Source organism: Brassica rapa, chromosome A03, assembly GCF_000309985.2.
Source record: "Brassica rapa cultivar Chiifu-401-42 chromosome A03, CAAS_Brap_v3.01, whole genome shotgun sequence".
Taxonomy (NCBI): Eukaryota; Viridiplantae; Streptophyta; class Magnoliopsida; order Brassicales; family Brassicaceae; genus Brassica; species Brassica rapa.
In genome coordinates this window covers 35,804,010-35,825,137 of record NC_024797.2, presented here as the reverse complement: position 1 = coordinate 35,825,137, position 21,128 = coordinate 35,804,010, and the positions used below count along the sequence as shown (strand labels likewise).

Here is a 21,128-nt window from a genome sequence, read left to right as displayed (position 1 = left end):
TGATACAGTGGTAACGTATCTTAGATTCAAGACATTACGTTTTTGAGGTTCAGTCTAATATCTTATCCTGAAGAAGCTGGAGTTTATTCCTAACCCATTGGAACTTGGTTGCTTGCTTGGTCCGGTCTCTGGTATGTTTGGGTAACGAGTCAGTGGTATACGTTCTTTGTCTAAAGGTCACAATCCGATTTTTTTGGTTTAGCAGTCCACCCGGGAAAATAAAATAAAATATAGTATGCGTCTTTGTTTTCGCTTATGAAATATTAACCAGGAACTCTGTTTTTAACCAATTTATTTATGAAACAACAAAGAACAGAATCACTAGACTAGGCAAGGCGGGTAACTGCAGCATGTATAGCATCAGCGAGTTGAGGCACTGTCTTTGAACTTAGACTTGCAATGCTTATCCTCCTGCAATACACAATCCTCATTATAAATGATAAGCTTTAAATAGACAGATAAATTTAACATAATACTCATTTTTCGGGCACTTAATAATGTCAGTGAATGGAAAATAAGATTACATTCATTGGAAGTTACAAACAAATGAACAAAACTCTTGTCTACTAAGTTGCAGAGGAGTAAGTTGAATGTTAATAATATTAACTTATTCTATTTTTCTAAACAACTATCTTAATTCATGTAGTTAAGAAAAATAAATGACACTTGTGTATGTAATAAGTATAATATGGTCTCAATTGTTTGTTTTCTTTTGCTGTTAAGTGTGTTATGTTTATAACAAGTTTATAGTTCTTCAAAAATAAATTGTAGCTTGCGTCTGTACTTGGAAAACTATGATGATATCTAATAAAAAAATGTGAAATACTTTATAAATGTGAATTTACTTAATTTTTTTTCTCTTGAACTAATAATTATCTGTGATATAAACATTTGAAGAGAAGAATTATATCACTTACCCATCATACGTCATATAAATGTGATATTCTTTGGCCATCCAGCGAACTTGCTTCTCATTCAGTCCTGTAAAAGAAAACATCCCAATCTGTTTGATAATATGACTCCAATCACCGGGTGTACCTGCAGAAATAAAATGGTACAAATTAGAACTTATGAATGATTTAAATTAACGAAAATTATGAGGAAAACAAAAATCATTAAACCAAACCTCTAGCTTGTATAGCTTCATATAACTGTTGGCGCATGCTTATGATGCGGTCAGCCATGCCTTTCAGCTCGATAGTCCAGTCCTTGTACATATCACTGCCAATGTGTATGCACACACGAAATTTTGAACATAATTAAAAATCATTATTTAATAAGCATTTCACAGGACAAGAAGAATTCTCATTAGTCCTGCATATATATAGGTATAAACTACCTGTTTTTAAGAATTGTGGTAACAATGGATGCTCCATGCATTGGTGGGCTAAGATACATAGGTCTAACAACAAGTAACACTTGACTGTGAACTTTCCTCGCCACATCTTGTGAGGTGCATACCTTCACATTAGACCCACAAAGATTATATTTACAGTTTCTGAAATAATTTAATTATATAGACAAGATCTAAGTTTGCATGTGGAAGTGAGAAGTTTTTTTGCTTACAATGGTAAGAGCACCAATACGTTCACCATAAAGACCCATGTTTTTGGCAAAACTTTGGGCTATAAAACATTCACCTCCATCAGCAACAAACATACGCACCGACTGTGCATCTGAATCAAGGTTCCCACTAGCAAAACCCTGAAAAATTAAGATTAAAAAAGAGGCATGTTGCTTTTCATTGTTGAAACTAATCTCTAATATTACCGGATAAACCCAAATATTTTGTATGAATATGTCATATCTGTGAACATGTGTTCGTTTTTATGAACTGGCAATCGTGATAATACTTAACAAAAGTTATACATTACAACAGTGTTTCATTTGTTTGTATAACACGCAACAAAGCAAAGGTAGTTGTACATCTTACCTGATATGCATTATCAAAGAAGGGTAATAAGCCTTTAGACCTCACAATTTGTCGAATCTTTTCCCATTGTTCCAGTGTTGGATCAATTCCTGTGGGGTTATGCGCACAAGATTGCAATACCACTATAGCTCCAGACGGTGCAGCACCAATATCCTCGAGCATGCCTATTTTTAAAACAAATTATTTACTTAAAATTATGATTGATAAGAACACTAAACCTAATCAGTATGGACGTCAACAAAACCAACCTTCGAAGTCGAGTCCTCGGGTTTGCGGATCATAGTAACGGAAATATTCTACACATAAACCCGCCAATGTGAAAATAAAGGGATGGTTCCCCCAAGTTGGATTTGGAACGAAAACGACTCGCTGAAAACAATGATAAACGCAATTATGTTGACGAAAATATTACAAGAATTTCTGATAAAATATGTTACAATTTACATAGAAATTCTTTCAAGAATAAAAATTGTTGTAAATTTTGTTAATTGTTCGTTTTATATTTCCTTCTGAAATGTTTATTTACCAAGTTCTTATGGCCATTAACAAAACTAAATAAACTAGTAAGGAACATTTACTTGTTGGTGGTGTTTTGCTAGAAACTCAGCTCCGACTCTCAAAGAACCAGTACCAGACAAACACTGGATAGTAACAACTCTATTCTCTTCCACTGCATGACTGCCCAAAAAACACGAAAACAATCTTTATAGTAAAATGAAAATAACCTAAAGGATTTAGAGAAGTTGAAAAAAGCCAATCAAACCTCAGATTAAACATTTAATCACTTGGGGGGAAATAATAGTATCTAATATATTACCTATCATCACCTAAGATCAGCTTGGCGCTCAATTTGTTAAAATCAGCAAGTCCATCAATTGGGAGATAACCCTTGTCACAAGACCTTGAGGCAAAAACAAACCAAAACAAAAACAAAATCATAAATTTTTCTTTTTTTTTGAAAATGAGCTAATCAGTTACTATCTGAAAGTTATAACTTTCAGATAGTAACTTCTTTAACAAAAGTTACTATCTGAAAGTTATAGGGGAAATTCTAACTTTATAGGCTTTGATTGTTGGTTTACAAATGTGTTCACAAATGAACCCACAGTCATAAAATTTTAACTGAAAAGTTAATTGTACAGAAAAAAACACAAAAATCTATATATATATAAATATGTTTGCCTCTCTCCTGTGATGCCACGTCATCAATTCGTGCATCCTGAGAGCGACACATGTCCTTCAACAAAAAAAGATGCGTTTCAGTAATGTAATAAGTTGCTCGACGAAATTTAAAACGGAAATATTTGTGTAAGTGGGCTATTCTGGGCCTTAAGCACCAACGGTAGTCTTTTTAGAGTTGGGCAATGACACTTATAACAGATGAAACAAACGTCCAAATTAGTTTAATGAATAGACGACGACTGTTGCTCAAAAAAAAAGCAGCAAGATTGAAGAGCATAGGAGTAGAAGAGGCGACATGATGATTTACACTTTTAATTTGAGGAGCACCGACGACTGGTCTGTGAAGCAAAGATGAAGAACAGAGGAGACCTAGCCGACACTGCCTTGCCGCTCTGTCTGAACCACCGAGGAGAGACCACCCCGTGTATCACCGACGAGGAGCCCACCAAAAGATTCATACAGAAAGAGAAAGAGAGGTTCTGTGGGCTTCACCAAAAACAGAGAGCGAGAAATTTACACCAATCGGCATGATGCGGAACGTCATCATGAAACCACATATCTCCGTTAAAACTACTCCTAGACAAGAAGTCAGTGGGAGGGTAAAACGTTAAATTAAAGACATAAAATCATCAGATGGTTCCTAGACAGATCTGAGAGACAACGATAGGAATTAAATTAACTAAACCCAAGCGTGAAACTCAGATCAATTCAGGACCCAAAAACGAATCAAACAGAGAGAGACCTTTAAGCACAAGAAGACTTGCTTGGTGTCTTTGGCATCGCAAGATACTAGAGAGGGGGAACTACCTCTGATAAAATGAGATAAGAAAGAATAGATAAAACGCCGTCAGAGGAGAAGAAAAATGAAATTAGGGTTTTCAGTTTATTAGTATTTAACTAGGAAATCTAATTTAATTAATGAGACCGTAACGTGAGTTAGTAGACTTCACGTGCTAAACCAAAATTTTAATTTGTAATTTGCTGAGTTCAGCATTTTTGATTTTGAATTCTCCTTTTTTATGCCTAACGTAGACTTACAATATACCCAATTAATGCTAATCAACAATTTTATTCCCAGAAATTTGTTTCCTATCGAATTGTGTTTGTAATTAACTACTTATTTAGATTACATTTGAATTTGATTAAATAAAAAAGTATAGAATTGGGTTTAAATAAAATAAAATCACACAGATGTGTCATATGCTACTAACAAACAAATTATAATAGGTATTTTGCCTACACATGCGAGCATAATTTTTTAATATAATTTTTTTACGAATGCTTATTAATTTATAATTTATTAATTCAAAAGCCTGTATGATAATATATGGAAAAATTCAATTAATTTAGATTTTTTTTTTAGTCGTCAATTTAGATTTTTATTATTGTATAAAATTTTAAACACTCATATGTTAAAAATATTTTATAAAATATCCTGATTCAAATGTTTTTACTCAATTAATTTTAATCAAAGTTTTTTACATTTTAATTTTTAAAATATTATTTCTCGATAACAACACAATATATATAATAAATTATCTTATTTTTAAAATATGTTTTATTTTTAAGATTTATATATATATATATATATTGTGTTGTTATCGAAAAATATTATTTTAAATTATATACATACGAAGTGTGGAACTTCTAAAAGTTTGTAAAAATAGAGCATGTCGTAAGCCTAATTAATCATCTGATGAATCAGAAACACAAGAAACATGGAGATAGTTAACAAAAAAGATTGGGGTAGAAGAAATTAAAGAACAAACAAATTGTTCGAGTCATGTCAATAAAACTTAAAAAAAAACATAATAAAAAAATAAAAAAGATCAATAAGGCAGTGCCAAACTAACAAATTTACATGAATTTCAATTAAAATTTTTTCACTATCTTTTTTAACATCGTTCCACAAATACTACGATTTAATTTTAAAATATTTAGCAAGGGACATTAAGGCACACTACATCTGAGGGTTAGAAAACTATTTTCATAATAGCAACATTGATAAAGGTTTACAATATCTACGTAGAAGTATAGTATATCCCGCCCGTAGGGCGGGGCGACCCTAGTACTTTATGAAAAAATGTAAAATTAAATATTTTAAGAACGTCAATTTGTTTTTCCTGAAACAATCGAAGTCTTTCTATATTACTAATGAGTATCTAACTTACAGGTCGTTCGCTAACTGTTGCTCTGCTTTTCTCACCACCTCAAGAACAAGAGGCTTTCCCTCCTTTTGACAGTAAAATAAATATAATTACCCAGTGAGGACTTATAAAATAACTCTATCCTAGAGACTGTGAAGATCCATAAAACTTAGACAGAAAAGGAACCAAAGTTACCTCGGTTCGATAGGCACCGGCACTCAAATTCAACTTAACTGGACAAGGATCATCTCTACAGGCAAAAATAACCTGTTTTGTGACCATACAAATAAAGATTAAAAGCGTTCAATAATAAATGATCTACTCTTTCATAAAATGGCAGAATGGATCCAATAACAAAAAAGTAAGATGGATGTAGATCCTTAAACTGAAATATATGTACACTGAGAACATGATCTTCCGGAGCAGGAAGGACGTTTGACAAGATGGAACTCATCACAAATTGATTAATCAATCGACAGTGAATTGGGAAGAAAAATAGAAATCAATTATTTAAGCATGATCAGGCTCACCAACCAAGAGAATCCAATTTTCTATAAAACTGTACTTTTTATAATGGCTAAAATCCAATTTAAATTAAAATTTTAAATCATTTACTATATAAAATGTTCCTTTATAAGTGCTGATTATTTTGTCCTGATATCCATATATAAATATACATTTTCTTGTAGCCCCTATATATAAATATACATATATGATTAGTTTAGAGCGGATATATTAACATATGTTTTAGTTATAAAGTGGGGCCATTTGCATTAATATCTCTATTCACAATTTTAACGGGCAACTAAAAAATAATATTATTCTTTCCGTTTCAGAAAGATGTACGTTTTAAATTTTTCAAATTTATTAAGAAAACATATTAGATTTTAGTTACCAATACATTATTTTCCATTGTCAACTATTCTCCACAATTTTTAACCAATAAAATTTTTATAAACACCACTATGTTTTTTGAAGTTTACAATTTACAATTAATTTATGCATTAAAAATGTTATATATATATATATATATATATATTTTTTTTTTTTGTCGTCGACTTTTACAGACTCATATAGACTCTGTAAACCAAATTGGGTGATCGGCATCCATGTGAACAACATAAGACGGCTGCATCCTAGCTTTGCGAGCTAGACTATCCGCCATGGTATTAAGCGTCCTTGGAACATGAATAATATCTGATCGACTGAAACTCTCTTTCAGGTTCTTGATATCTTCCAAATAATCTGCAAACGCTGGCCATTCTTCTGGTTCCGAAACCATCTTCACCAATTGAGAACAATCCGTTGCAAACGTGACCTGAAACTGACGTAGGTTCCTCATACATTCCATTGCCCATAGTAGCGCTTCCATCTCTGCATGAAGAGGAGAAAGGCTCACCCGAACATTCCTTGCCCCTAATAGACCTTCAAATCCTGGAATCGTACTAAGCCATCCTTGTCCAGAAAATATATCGTCCTCTTTCCAAGAGCCATCGGTAAAGCACCATCTGCCCGGAATTGTCGGGAGGGACGTAACCACAGCCCGTGGTTCTGTCCTCTGCTCATTCAAAACCTGAGCTTCCGCCCAAAGTGTAGACTCTGTTTCTGCTAACTGGAGCGTATCCATGGGATCAATGTCCCAATTACTAAACACTTTCTTGTTTTGGCCTTTTCATATATACCATAAAATCCAAGCAAACTGATGATCCTCCATTTGCGGAAGAACTCTCCAAAAGAGATGATCCATATTTGTGAAAAGAGCTTTTGTTGGGAAAGTATCTGGATTCGACGGTATCTTCGAAAGAGCCCATACCTGAATTGCCGGGGGACATTAAAAAAAACATGGTTTATCGATTCCTCCTGGGCTCCACACCTGGCACAACAAATATCTCCTTGAATCCCTCTTCCTTGTAAATTCTTCTTAACCGCTATACATCCTGTTACGAGCTGCCATAGAAAATGTTTTAACTTCGGTGGGCATCGTATTTTCTGGCAAAAATCTTTCAGTACATCAACGGTTGGACCAATCAACATTGGTGGCCGTGCTTTATCCGGGTAAATTCTCTCTGCCTGATATCCTGATTGAACTGTATATTTCCCATTTTTCGTAAAATACCATCCATCACTATTTGTCCTCTGAGTTCTACTCAGTGGCAGACTTTCGATAAGTTTTGCATCCCGTGGGTCCACCAGATCCCTAATTGCCTGTGAATTCCATGTACGTGAAGTGGAGTCAATGAGAGCATCCACTATAAGATCCGGATATAAATTATGTTGATTTTTATTGGCTGGTCTCAGGCGAGTGGTTGGGAGCCATGGATCATTCCATACAGATATAGAAGAACCAGTTCCCACCCTTTTGATTAGTCCTTTGCTTACCAAAGATCTAGCAGAGACAATACTCCGACATCCATATGACGGAGAATATGAGCGGATCGGTTCAAGGGGTGAAGCATTCCAGTAATACCGACCTTTTAAAACTCGGGCAAGTAGAGTGTCCGGTTTCTCTATGAGACGCCAAAGTTGTTTGCCAAGCATCGCTGTATTAAAATCAGTGATGTCGTTGAACCCCAAACCCCCGTCATTTTTATCAACACATACTTTGTCCCATGATTTCCAACGTAAGCCCCTAGTACTTCCCCCTGGACTCCACCAGAATTGTGCAACCGCGCTAGTTAATTTTTTCGCAGTTGCCTAAGGTAAACGATAACAAGACATTACATGGTTTGGTAGTGCTGTGACCACTGATTTAATAATCACCTCCATTCCTCCTTTTGTAAAAAACCGAAAAGCCCATCCAGTGACTTGATATCTTGCATATTTCCATTGTTTTATCCACTCATCCATGTGCATTTTGATCATATAGACTAGGATTTAGCCATGTTTAGGTTGCATTTTGCATACATGAGTCTTTCTCAGGTATTGGAGTACCACATGGAGTTCTTGGAGACATTTGGGTGCATTTGAAGCTAAAAAAAATGTTTAAGGAGATCATCGGACGAGCAGTGCATGGGAGCGACTCACCGGAGTGACACCATGAAGTCGCTGTGACACCCCTCTCAGAGCGACTTGGCTAGAGCGACACTCCAAGGTCGCTCGTTTTTCTATCGTCTGACGAAACAAAATGGAGCCGGAGCGACCTAAGAGGTCGCTGCGCGTCTCCTATTTGCTCGAACTTATGATTTATCAAGGGCCTTTTGGTCATTTTATTATGCACGTTTTGCACTTCCAAAAACCTATGTTTTAATCTTTTGCAAGCCATCAGAGGCAGATTATCTTTTGTTCTTAAGAAAACCACCAAAAACTTTTGGAAAGTTCATCTCTTGATTCAATTGATCATCTCAGTTATTGTAATTTTGTGTTTTCTAATCGTTATTAGTGTTTCTCTACATGATTAATCTGAAATCCAATATGGGTTTAAGAGGAATCATGAAGAGTAGTGAGTAATCACCTTTTGAATTCATGGGTTAGGGATATTAAGGATGATTAGGTCAGAGCTAGGATGTTTTAGTGTAGATCATTCTTAATCCTTTCTAGGAGAAGTATTCATAATGCATCTTCTGAGTTGGCCTCTCAAAAGTTAATCTATAGGCATTTCCCACCCAAAAGGTGTTCAATGAAATGTCTGAAACAACTCTTCTAGCTTTTAGGATACTTTGTCAAAGACATTTGTTGTTAGAGGTGCTAAGGCAGCCATTAGACTTGTTAGTAATGATTGCTTTCATATTATTCAACCAAAGACATTTGATGTTTGAATTGTGTTAGTAAATGAACATTCATCTAGACATAGAGCTTGTTTAGGATTGTGTTTAAGCTTAAGGTTGATAGTTTGATTGATCGTTTGCCATCCTTAGTTCGAAACTTGATCACCCAAGGTCTAATTCCTATGCCCATGAGTTCTCTTTTCCTTTAGTCAAGAAAGTATCATTCTGTTGTTGCTTTTTAGTTTTAGTCATAGATTAAAACCCATCAAAATTACATGATTGCACTTAGATTAAGCTAGTACTTGCATTCTCGGTGCTTTGATATCCCTCAGAACTGGTTCGACAATCTTTTATACTACATCATTTGTCTTAGGAGCCTTGAAAACTCCTAACATCATGACTCTAGAATTTAACCGTTCCTGGACAAAGCTAAAAACTTGTATCTTGGATCCTCCCAAATCTTCGGGTAGACCAAGATAAGAGCCCATTCCTTCTAAATTTTGAATATCCATAATATCCTTTAATACATGTCTGGTCGGCTCCTCAATTTTATGCCCAAATTGAATCGATATCTTATCAAAATTTATAAGCTGGTCTGATACTTGAAATAATTGTTTTTACTAAAATATAAAAACGAAAGAAGTATTAAACAGGGAATCAGTTTGCATGTTGAAGAAAAACTGCCATATAAAAACTCTGATCAGCGATACAAATTATAAATGGTTAGAAACGTTTAATCTGCCACTTTTGTACTGTAGTTCTAAACTGTTTATTGATATTTATTTTTAATTAAAAAATTACTTATAATTGTTGAGTAACGCTTAATTCATTACCGCTTCTGTACTTTACATGTGAAATCTACAGATTCTAGAAACTCTCAACTTTAACGTATGCTTTTTAATTGTTTTCTCTGTCGGTCGCTTCCAGTTCTCTGTTTGTAGTGAGTTTTTTTTCTTCTTACTTGTCTAGATTGAGGTTTCATGGATGTTCTCATGTTCATATTAATTTTACTTCAAATCTTTACAACACTATACACTTAGAAAGTGAGTGCTTGTCTAATTTCAACACAGCGAAACCAACGGCTCTGATATAGATTTTCTCTAAGCATTATTTTATTGGACGTGTTGGTTTTATTACAAAACTGTTTACAAACTTCAACAGCGTGTGGCTAAACCGGGCATTTGATCTAGTCAAGATTCTATACGAGACAAAACCAATCAAGATGAAGCAAACGGTCTACAGACCGGTAGATCTTTCTCAAAGATGGGCGCGACACCGATAACCGGATTGGATTCAAAGAAATTAGCCGGTTTAAGCTCAAAGCTAGCAGCTACCGTTGGCATAACCGGATAATCTTCTTGGCAAGGTATGTGATGGAATCCCAGTGTGTACCACAACACTATGTCATTGTTTTCGATCGAGCGATCCCTGTTACACCACAAAACAAGTAATATTGGAGAGATATTTAAACCAAAAATCTTTAAGAATAGATAGTATGACTCAATTGGTATGGTCCGTTGGTTTCATACCTATCTGACCAAACTTGTAGTGTGTCATCGCCATGGCTCTGGTACACTAGAACTCCTCCAGCAAATTGCTCTGACCGGTTATACCGAGTTACCCATATCTAAACCAATAAAACCAATTACATTGAACAAACTGAGTCCTAAAACAAAATGTCAACTAATTAAATATCTCATATAGAAAAAAACAAAGCTTAAAATCAAGTACCTGATTATTGCTGAATGCACCGCGAATCTGAGGAGGATCATCGTGATCGAGCAAACTCACCGCATTCCCACCTGGTATGATTCTGTAACCAGCCGGGTTTCCTAACCTAGACTTACGGTTTGGGTTCACAATATGGAATTCATATGGGTCATAGAGGCTCAATTTGATCTGGGCATCTTTCTCAGTCTTGGCTACATATTTCTTAACCTTCAAGTAACTCTTTCTTGGTGATTTTCCAGATTGAACCCTTTGCTTCTCTAGATGAACCTTAACGAACGAATTATTCATCGGTCCATCAATGTCCATGTCTAGATGAAACGTTATGAAATGATCATGGACGACTCCAATCACATTCTCAGAGATCAACGGTCCTGAATCATCCTCTTTATCACCTAAGTCATCTACATTCTCGTAAGGTGTCCCTTTCACCATCAACATACCTGAAGCCGCGACCTGGTAAGAATAACATTTAAGTGTGAGGAAACTTGAGAAAAAAATAACCATATACAAAACAAAACAAAACAAAAACCATTTACTGACATACCGTAACGCGGATCAAACCATCAGTCTGAAACTCCCAATCGAAAGTATAGTCGTAGTTTCCGACTGAAGTAGCCATCCGAGCAACCAATGTAACTTTTGGCCTTGACTCTCTTATCTGTTAAGACGTCGACAAATCAGGAATCGATTCTTATTCAAAGTAAAATAAAAAATCAGGACAGTAAGCACTACAAGAAAACATGCTACATTCCGATGGACAATCCGACGGACGATAGTTTCGTCGGTTTCCATCGACGAGATAAAACATATAATATCTTGTTCGTCGGTTTTTCGTCAGAAATTTCTGATTGTCGAAAATATCCGACGGATATTTTGACTGTTATGAGCTCCGACGAATTCCCGACGGATATATTCCAACGGACATTTTTGACCGTTTGGATTCTGACAGAACTCCGACGAAGTTCCGACAAAATTGGCCGTCGGATTTCACCTGTTTTCTTGTAGTGAAGGGACATACATCAGCATTGGGGATAAGAATCTCAGAATGTCGCCAGCTGACATCGCCTGCGTAGCGTTCAAACAAGCATATCATGTTAGGTTGGACAATGGCTTTTCCATCCGGCGAGGCAAAAACGCCATCTATATAGTAAGCATTTCGGGGGCAGTCGTTGAGGGGCACAAGCGGCATTGCCGCAGGACCTAAACCGATCTCGCCTGCATCCAGATAACTTTTGTAGTACCATAGTTCTCCAGGGTCCATGTATGGTACGAACAATTCCGATGGAAATCCTTTGTACATCACACTTCTTGGTTCACCTGCTCTCTCCACATTAATTAGTAAACATCAAGAATTCAAGATTCAAGAATTTGGCTTCTCTTTTAACCATCACAATTGTTATGTATATAACACTTTCTGTGTTTGGAAAATATATTTTGTGCTTTAAAAAATATTAAGAAAACATATTAAAATTTGATTATATACATCATTTTTGTGAATACCTATTTCTCATCTTCTTAAACTAGTACTAATTCAATAAATACATTTTATTTTTCTTAAACAGTTTGTTATTTAAACTAAAAAGTATAGAAAAAATCAAAAATATATTTTAAAATCATTTTTAAACAAGTGAATATTCAAGACTTCAAGTTAAGGTGTTATATACCTGTCTCGGAGTCACGAACTGTGGCCTGAGAGATGATCATACCGGCTCGGTGGTCAGCTTTAACATGAAAAACCCAATTAGCCCACTTAACCAAATGTCCATCTTCGACCAGGAAACTAGGACCCTCCGGCTGCTCAATCGAAATGGGGTTTATTCGATCCATATGTACCGGCTTATTCTGAACATTATACCGGTATTCTGTGCCGGCAGCTTTGGGAATAGGAACCATGCCTTTATCGACGATCTTGATAACCTCTAGTTTGTCCATATCGACCGTTGCATAAAGACCTTCAATGGGTCTCATGAAATAATTAGGAGTGTCTTGTGACGTGAAACATTGGACTTTTAGGATTCGACGTCCTTCTTCCTCCGGTCCAAACCATCCGGTGAACGTCGGCAGAGCTACCAAATCGGAAAGCTTAACCCCACGAGCTTCCACTGAGCGGTTGAACTCGATGCTCTTCAAAGCAACCTGCATTTTGTGTTGACAAAGAAAAAAAGGTAAATTATTGAACGCTCATTTTTGTTTTTGTGTATGGGCATAATATCATGATCTCATAAAACACAATATTACATGTAATACAAAAATTCCCAAAATATAGTTTAATTAAGTCTTGTATACCTTATTTTATTAAAAAAATATTTAACTAATTTAAAACAGTTTTATACATTTATAACAACAGTAACTTTGAATATAAAATAAATAATTCAAGAAAACTGAATTTAAAGGCAGTATACTTTGTGAATATCCTAAGAACTAAAAAGATATATAAAAACGAATATTCAAAAATGATAAAAATGAATCTAAATAGTATGTCAGATTAAAATATCCTAAAAGTCAAAGCTTTGTAAAGAGAGATATAGAAAAAATATTAAACCGGTTAAGAGTGGAATCTCTAGGTTATGGTCTTCAGTTTTTGTGTTTAATATAGGGGGTAACGAGAGTGTGGAAAAAATAATAATAATAACTTCAGAATTAAACCCAGAAAAAAGACAAAACAAAAGCTATATATTCATTTGAAACTAGATATGTAACTGGCTACCTGAGCCAATACCAATAAAACATCTGCGATACCTGAGAAGCCACGATGAGGTCGTCCATGGTGAGAATCGGATACCCAGAAGTCGGGTTGACCACATCAGAAACGACCCGACCCGAATCAAGATCCACAACAATCACGTGGGATTGACCAACAGACAACGCGAGGACCTCGGCTCTTCGCGACGGTAGCCGATTTCCTTTCTTCCACTTGACGACAAGTGTCTTATCCGGCTCGTCAAGAGCCATGGAGTGAATCGTGGCCGACCCGGAACCAAAACCCGGTTCATGATCCAAGAGAATGGTTCGCACTCTCTCAATTTCTTGCACGGTTAGTGGGTCAAGTGGGTGATGAGGCTTTGCCGAAGAGTGGTCAACGCGGAGTTTAGGATCCGGTCCGAGTGTTTTCTGGACCCCCGTACCGGATAAGAAGCCTGAGTGGAGTCTAGGGACCCAAGAGTAAGTGGCCAAGAGGAGGAGAAAGCCGAAGAACAAGGCAGAGAGACGAGCCAAAGATGGTTCCGCCATACTTGACTTTTTGAGTTCTGAGTGTAAGGGTTACTTATAAAAGCTGAGGGGATATAAGAGCATTATTCAAAGAAAAAAAAAAAGATGGAAAACATGTGAAAACTACTCAAACCACTGCTCAAACCTACCATGTAAGAGATATTTTCAAGTTGGAATAGATCTTGAAAAATTGGTATGTCCCACTTCTTCCTGTCATGACAAGAAGGATATGATCGCTATATTGGAGATGGTAAATGGAAAATATACATTATTAGTACTTTCTAATGTGTTTACATAGAAACATAAAGCCGGATAATTACAAATCAAAAACGACCTGAATCAATGTATGATGTAGCACGTTTGGCCCTAAGACCATCTTTATCGCTAGGTCCTAAGTGAGTTTTTTAATAATAAGTCCATTTATTAAACCAAAACAAAATAAAAATGGCAAGTTGGAATAGATCTTGAAAAATTGGTATGTCCCACTTCTTCCTGTCATGACAAGAAGGATATGATCGCTATATTGGAGATGGTAAATGGAAAATATACATTATTAGTACTTTCTAATGTGTTTACATAGAAACATAAAGCCGGATAATTACAAATCAAAAACGACCTGAATCAATGTATGATGTAGCACGTTTGGCCCTAAGACCATCTTTATCGCTAGGTCCTAAGTGAGTTTTTAAATAAAATAGTCCATTTATTTAAACCAAAACAAAATAAAAATGGGCTTACCGATCCTTAACTAAGGTTTTCTGGGACCGGTTTTGAAGTGGGTTTTTCCACCACGTGTCAGCAAAAAAAGACACAAGACTTTTTTTTTCTTTTTTCTTTTCTTTTCTCTTTTGTTTCCTCGTCTTCTCCGTCGAAACTTCTCAACTCTTCCCATACCGAAGACGAGGAAGTTGGCTGGAGCTAGCTCTTTCAAGACGTTGAAGGAGATCGAGATCTCGTGGATGTTTTGTTGTGGGGTTATGGTGAAGGTCGCGTAGTGGACGATGGCTTGGAGCTGGATCGGTGTCGCTGAGTAATCAGCCGCTGCGGCCACCGATCGGCTTTTGGCGCTTGCGGTGGAGCAGATGAAGAATGCGTCGTCGGCTTCACCAATTCTTAAAGGTAACATTTTAAACCGAAATATCTAAGAACTGATTCAGGTATTTGATTGGTTAGGCGCATATGATATGTTTGAAAAGGTCCCTGCTAAAGTAAAATGTAGACATATATAACTTTACGTACTCATGGCTGAGAACCTTGAAGTTGCTAGAACATTCCTTATATGATTTTATATGCAGAGAAATTGAAGCTTAAAGCAGCAAGTGAATACAATTATTTGAACCAGAGCAACTGCTTAACAATTGATCGCATTGATGATTCTCAGAAATTTCACAAATTGATGGTAACTCCTTATGTTTCCTGGACTAATGATGCTTATTATTTTCCTCTTGCTTATTGCAGCTGTCACTAACGTAGCTATGTTAATGGGATGCGACTGAAAAGAGCTTATGGTGGTTTTGTCTACATGCAAGCTCCAAGCTGGTAGAGATTGCATTGTTAAAAGACTGACACTGCCACAGGCGACTGATATGAGGGATTCCACAAGCTTGGTATTTTGTTATGTTTCGTTGTGATTTTAGCAAGGTGAAGTTAATATCACAATCGAATCGATATATAATATATAATCAGTTGACCAAAACACTTCTCTTCATTCTTGAATCATTCCCCTTTAATGTGTTTTTCTTTCTCCAATTCTATTTTTAATTTTTTTAAGAACCCCCCTTATAAGAAACTCCCATTGGAGCAAGAAAATTAGGTGACTCTTAGCTAAATTCCTTAATAAAAAATTTAATATTTAAATAATCATTAAGAAACTTAATGGGTTTCTAGGGATAATCATGCTCTAAGGGATATTAAAAGAGCTTCTCTGTACTATATAGTATACTAGGGTCGGCCGGATTACGCCCGGAGTTTCTGTTTAATTTTAAATTTTAGTTATACATTTTGTATGCATATTTTAGCATATAAATATTAGAAGTTATTATTAAAATATATATTGCTAGACAGTTTTAAAATTATTCATTTATTTTGTTCTTACAAAAATGAACTTTAATATTTTTGTTATTAAAATTTATATATAAGATGATGAGCAATGTTTAACAAAATATAACTCTTAATATACAAAATGAAACTTTTAACAGAAAATTAATTAAATTTTATTTAGATTGGTTGGATTGTAGAAATGTTTCAATTCACTTATAATTTCCTATAACTTTTGTTTAGAATTAGCTTTTAAGTAATTAATGAACTCCTTTTCCCATTAAATCAACCGTCATATTTTTGTATTCATGTTTTATTATTTTCTTTCAACCAACGGTTTAAAAGTTATAATAATTTTCTACGGCTTAAAAACTTAGAACTATATCGATAAAAGCTAAAACAAAATTCTTACAGCAATATTGATGCTTTATGACCCAACTAATCTGACCCATGATCTAAATATTCTTTTAACTTAATTTTCTTTTACATTATTTGGATAAAAACGATAAATTATAAATCTCTTCATAAAACATCTATGAACCGTTGAGAACATTGTAGTAAAAATGGCTGCATTACATGAATCCATATATACAATATATATACAAACATATTTTGTATATTTAATTAAGAAATCATTAACTAATTGTTAATTTTATTGTATTCAGTTGATTTGTTTATTGTTGCTTTTCACATGTTGGTCAACAGAAATGAACCCTTCTTTGTATTAACTAATAAAAATGTATCAATACAAAATATAACAATTTATAGTACTAATTGTGGATGTCATACGAATGTACACATTTTTACATCAAACATACTCAGCCAAACGGACCCTTATGCCAGAGTCATCTTCTTCTCATGTGACTGTAGCTCAGATATATGGACTAGTGCTGGGCATTCGGGTTTTCGGTTCGGGTCGGTTCGGTTTATTCGGTTTTCGGGTTATTCGGATTGGCATGTTTAGGAACCGTTTAGGAACCGGACATTTTTCGGATCGGTTCGGTTCGGATAATGTCGGGTTCGGGTCGGGTTTCTATTTTTTTATAAAACCCGAAATAGAACCGTATTACAAATAATTCGGGTTGGTTCGGGTTTAAAACCCAAAAACCGAAAAAAAACCCGAAAACCTAAGCTAAACCCGGAAAAACCGAAAATATATTCGGGTTATTCGGGTAGTTCGGATTTTTTAGATATTTTTTTATTTATAAATTATATTTTATATATATTAAATTTTAAAATAATAAAAAATCAATATATTCAAAATATTCGGGTACCCGTTCGGTTTTCGGTTCGGTCCCGGTTCGGTTTCGGTTTTTTGGATTTAGAAATATTGAAACCGTTCGGGTTTTTGTAATTTTCGGTCCGGTTTCGGTCCCGGTTTTTTCGGTTCGGTTCCGGTTCGGTTTTCGGGTTTCGGATAATATGCCCAGGACTAATATGGACTATGGTTTTCTCACGTAAAAGCGGACCATTGCAAATGTTTTATTCATTGGTAAGAACTGCTAGCATGGATCAGAAGTAACCAAGCCAACAGTTCTAACTCAGATCGTTGTGATTCATTTTGGAAACAACGCAACAATGTTCTTCACAACAACATCTCACTTGCCACTACAACTATTTTTTACCCTATTGATCGTGAGATAGAGAACACCATCTCTGCAAGGAAGAACCGAAAGCTCTTCAGATGACACTAAAATTAGATTATCTTGATGTAATTTTTGTTTCATTTTGATGTATTTCTTTAGATGACACTAAAATTAGGTTATCTTTAGATGATACTAAATACCTGAGTAAATAGATTACTTAGCTGTTTGTGCAAATTTTGCTTCAAACACTAATCACTTTGATGATTTTAAATTCTTCTTGGCTGTCTTTCAAGGCCTGCAAAAGTGGAATCACTATTTAATATTTGAGTCGTCTTGGTAATAGATTGATCTTTTAATCACTAGAATTTTAAAGTAAAATCCATTCTTAACAAAAAGCGGCCGCTTTCATTGAAGAAAATGAAATCAAACAAACTTTTCAGTGTAAGACTGAAAGAAAGAGCATTAGATCTTGACATTTACCTCAACTCAAAACTGGACAGCCTAACCCAGACTTGTATGGACGTGACACATCTTCCCAGGAGAAATTCAAACTATATGAAATCATGAAAATGCTTGTTTAGACAAATGAGAAAGACATGTGATTATACATTCGGGCAGGATTTTTACAATCTGTAATCGCACCCTTAAACAAACAGGAAGAATCTCATGTCCTACATCCTAAACAAAGTAAGATCAAACAAAACCATAACGTTGAATGATAGGTCCACCTTTGTCCCAAAATCGTTTTTCCTAGAACCTTAGATAATCCATAAATTCACAGCCACAGTATAATTAAAAGCACATACACATATCTCATCTCCACCTTTTTGCAAAGGGATCGATAACTGAACGCACCAGCCACCTGAACCCACTAACTAACCAAGACTATCAGATAACACAACTTTCGTTTATGCCTGCAATTTTGTACATCAAAAGATGATGTTCAGAAGATGAAGTCTGACCTTTTTATAAGTGGAGATCAACCTCCTGGAAGGAAAATAAGAATCATTGAATGAGTGATCGTAGTTGTAATGGGTCGAAAGAGTTAAGAAGTATTAATGAGAAGTATTAATGACACTGAATCAATGCAACTCGTAACGGGTCAGATCAGAGGAGAAGAACCGCAAACGAAACGTGACGAACTGAGATGAACGCATAGATTCCTCACGAAGACACACCTCACACAACCTTCAGAGCGTCCATTGTTGGTTGACCCATTCAGAATTTGCAGTTAATGATGAACCCTAGAAATCTATGGTGACTATTCATGAAGAAGGTAAAGTCGGACCCTTTTTTTTGTGGTTAACTAATAGGCAAAGTTTTGACTTTTTACAGACAAAAATATGTAATTCCAAAGCCCGTAAATAATTCAATCCAGAAAGCCCGTTACTCAACCAAACGAAACCAAGTTTTCCGTGGTGTAATGAAACGCACCGTATAACCAAAGAGACACGTGTCACCTCCACAGAGTTCGACTTTCTGACCTGGCGTTGAGGTGGCGCAATAGGAGGGAGGCAAACAATTTTTTATATATATAGTTACAAAGCTAAACTGTTTTTTTTGTGTGGACAGTATCTTAGTATAAAGGAGAAGAGAGTACTATTAGCCATACTCAGCCTGTTACCTTAACTCATGACAAGCCCACTGAAGTTAAGGATGACACCCATAAGCAAGACACGACAAAACTCAGGCTGTCTTGCTCCTCTGGTGAAGCCGTAGCCGCTCAACGTACAAGACGACAGCATGCGCAAGGCATGACCGCAACGGTCTCATTTCCAGCTCATCAAATCATCACCTCCAACAGATTCGATTGTCTTGACTCGTGTATTAGGGCTTACTAAGTTTTGTATAAATAGGTGATGGTGTAGTAGCGCTGTGTTTAAGTTGAAAGCAATAAAACATATTCAGTAAAGCTTTTTCCTTCGGTGTTCTTGTGTTTCTCATGGTATCAGAGCTCAGCAAGTAAATCCTGAGCCATGGCCGAAGCACCAGATCCGTTTTCTACTCCATCTTTGCGTATCTCTCAATGTGTGACATTGAAGCTTTCCTCTACAAATTACCTTCTGTGGAAAACACAGTTTGAGTCTTTTCTTTCCAGTCAGTCCCTTCTCGGGTTCATTAATGGATCCACTCCTCGTCCTCCTCCGACCGTCACGAAGAGAGATGGTGATGTCGTGACTGAAGAAGCAAATCCTGACTTCGTCAAATGGGTTCGTCGAGATCAACTTGTCATGGCTTGGCTGTTTGGTTCTCTGTCTGAAGAAGCTCTGCGTTCTGTCTATGGACTCAACTCGGCTCAAGATGTCTGGTTCTGTTTGGGAAAGAAGTATAACCGCATCTCTGCTACTCGCAAACTAGATCTCTAAAGAAAGCTGCAAGGTATGTCAAAGAAAGACAAACCTATGACTGAATATCTTAATGATGTTAAGGGAGTTTGCGACCAGCTTGATTCGATTGGTTTTCCTGTCTCTGCTCAAGAAATGATTTATGCTGCCTTGAATGGCTTGGGTCGTGAGTACGAGTCAATCTGTACTGTCATAGAGGATTCTATGGACTCAGTGTTGGATGCAAGCTTTGAGGATGCAGTTTTTAAACTTGTTAGCTTTGATGACAAGCTTAAAGCTCAAAGCGATGCTGCTCCTACTCCTCATCTTGCCTTCCAAACTGGCCGTGGCTACTCTAACAGAGGACGTGGTTATTACAGTAACAGAGGAAACATAGGTCGTGGTTCTGGCTCTTACTCTACCCGTGGTCGTGGTTTTTACCAGCAGTTCTCCAGCGCCACTTCAGGCTCAAGACCAACTTGTCAGATCTGTAATCGTGTGGGTCACACCGCTTCCCGCTGCTACAATCGCTTTGATCAAGCTTTCCAAACTCCCGATAACCTTCACAATGCATTGTCTGCCATGACACTGTCTGATCGATCACAGTACACAGGGCAAGAATGGTATCCAGACTCAGGGGCGTCAGCTTATATCACAAACGACGGCTCTCAGTTGCAGTCTGCTCAACCATATCTTGGCAATGATCAGGTCATTGTAGGCAATGGTGACTATCTGCCGATCACTCACATTGGGTCTATTCCTGTGCATACACCGAAAGGTATACTCCCTTTAGCTGATGTCTTAGTTTGTCCAGCCATTACCAGTCCTTTCTGTCTGTCTCTAAACTCACATCAGACTACCCATGTGAATTTACGTTTGATGATGAATGTGTATTGGTTAAGGACAAGGTGACAAAGCAGGTGATAACCGAAGGTGGACTACATAAAGATCTCTATGTTATGAAGGATATCCGGTTTCAAGCTTTCTATTCATCAAGACAGCAAGCTGCTTGTGAGAAGATTTGGCACCAGCGGATGGGTCATGCTCATGCGGATATTCTTCGCCTTTTATCCAGAACTAAGTCTATCGTTTTCAATAAGTCAAGTGTTCAGTCTGTTTGTGATGCTTGTCATTTTGGGAAAAGCTGTAAACTTCCCTTTCTTACATCTGAGTTTGTATCTTCTCGTTCTTTGGAACGCATACACTGTGATCTGTGGGGTCCTAGCCCAGTGATTTCTAATCAAGGTTTCAAGTTCTATGTTATATTCATTGAT

General features: G+C 36.3%; 2 protein-coding genes and 1 long non-coding RNA gene across 7 annotated transcripts; 1 reads left to right on the top strand and 2 right to left on the bottom strand.

Moving 5' to 3' along the window:
• Positions 1–213: 213 nt before the first annotated feature.
• LOC103848200 (aspartate aminotransferase, cytoplasmic isozyme 2) lies at positions 214–5,819 on the bottom strand. Its single transcript, XM_009125156.2, has 12 exons — positions 5,663–5,819; positions 5,458–5,529; positions 5,287–5,348; positions 2,751–2,834; positions 2,512–2,611; positions 2,182–2,302; positions 1,934–2,097; positions 1,567–1,704; positions 1,340–1,461; positions 1,127–1,221; positions 918–1,038; positions 214–411 (listed from the first exon to the last, which is right to left on the bottom strand). The coding sequence occupies exons 1-12, from the start codon at positions 5,714–5,716 to the stop codon at positions 327–329; spliced, it is 1,218 nt and encodes a 405-aa protein (XP_009123404.1). The 5' UTR covers positions 5,717–5,819; the 3' UTR covers positions 214–326.
• Positions 5,820–10,099: 4,280 nt separating this feature from the next.
• LOC103848201 (primary amine oxidase) lies at positions 10,100–18,831 on the bottom strand. 5 transcript variants are annotated; one of them, XM_033287653.1, is made up of 11 exons: positions 18,493–18,825; positions 18,011–18,081; positions 17,731–17,825; positions 14,057–14,117; positions 13,437–13,971; positions 12,362–12,833; positions 11,689–12,014; positions 11,242–11,355; positions 10,698–11,150; positions 10,496–10,593; positions 10,100–10,394 (listed from the first exon to the last, which is right to left on the bottom strand). In XM_033287653.1, the coding sequence occupies exons 5-11, from the start codon at positions 13,926–13,928 to the stop codon at positions 10,184–10,186; spliced, it is 2,166 nt and encodes a 721-aa protein (XP_033143544.1). In that variant the 5' UTR covers positions 13,929–13,971; positions 14,057–14,117; positions 17,731–17,825; positions 18,011–18,081; positions 18,493–18,825; the 3' UTR covers positions 10,100–10,183. The 5 variants fall into 5 exon arrangements, with proteins under 5 accessions (XP_033143544.1, XP_033143545.1, XP_009123407.1 ...); XM_033287654.1 differs by having other exon boundaries at positions 13,437–13,945; XM_009125159.3 differs by having other exon boundaries at positions 11,716–12,014; positions 13,437–14,117.
• Positions 14,406–15,502, top strand: LOC117132757. Its single transcript, XR_004456289.1, has 2 exons — positions 14,406–15,026; positions 15,203–15,502. It is a non-coding gene; the product is annotated as an uncharacterized LOC117132757 (long non-coding RNA).
• Positions 18,832–21,128: the final 2,297 nt, after the last annotated feature.

Coding starts and splice junctions, on each gene's coding strand:
- LOC103848201 (XM_033287653.1), bottom strand. CDS start 13,928: ATGGCGGAACCATCTTTGGCTCGTCTCTCTGCCTTGTTCTTCGGCTTT. Junction 12,834..13,436: donor ACCTCATCGTGGCTTCTCAG/GTATCGCAGATG, acceptor CACAAAATGCAG/GTTGCTTTGAAGAGCATCGA. Junction 10,395..10,495: donor CTACAAGTTTGGTCAGATAG/GTATGAAACCAA, acceptor GTGGTGTAACAG/GGATCGCTCGATCGAAAACA.
- LOC103848200 (XM_009125156.2), bottom strand. CDS start 5,716: ATGAGTTCCATCTTGTCAAACGTCCTTCCTGCTCCGGAAGATCATGTT. Junction 5,349..5,457: donor CCGGTGCCTATCGAACCGAG/GTAACTTTGGTT, acceptor TACTGTCAAAAG/GAGGGAAAGCCTCTTGTTCT. Junction 1,705..1,933: donor TCTTTGATAATGCATATCAG/GTAAGATGTACA, acceptor TTAATTTTTCAG/GGTTTTGCTAGTGGGAACCT.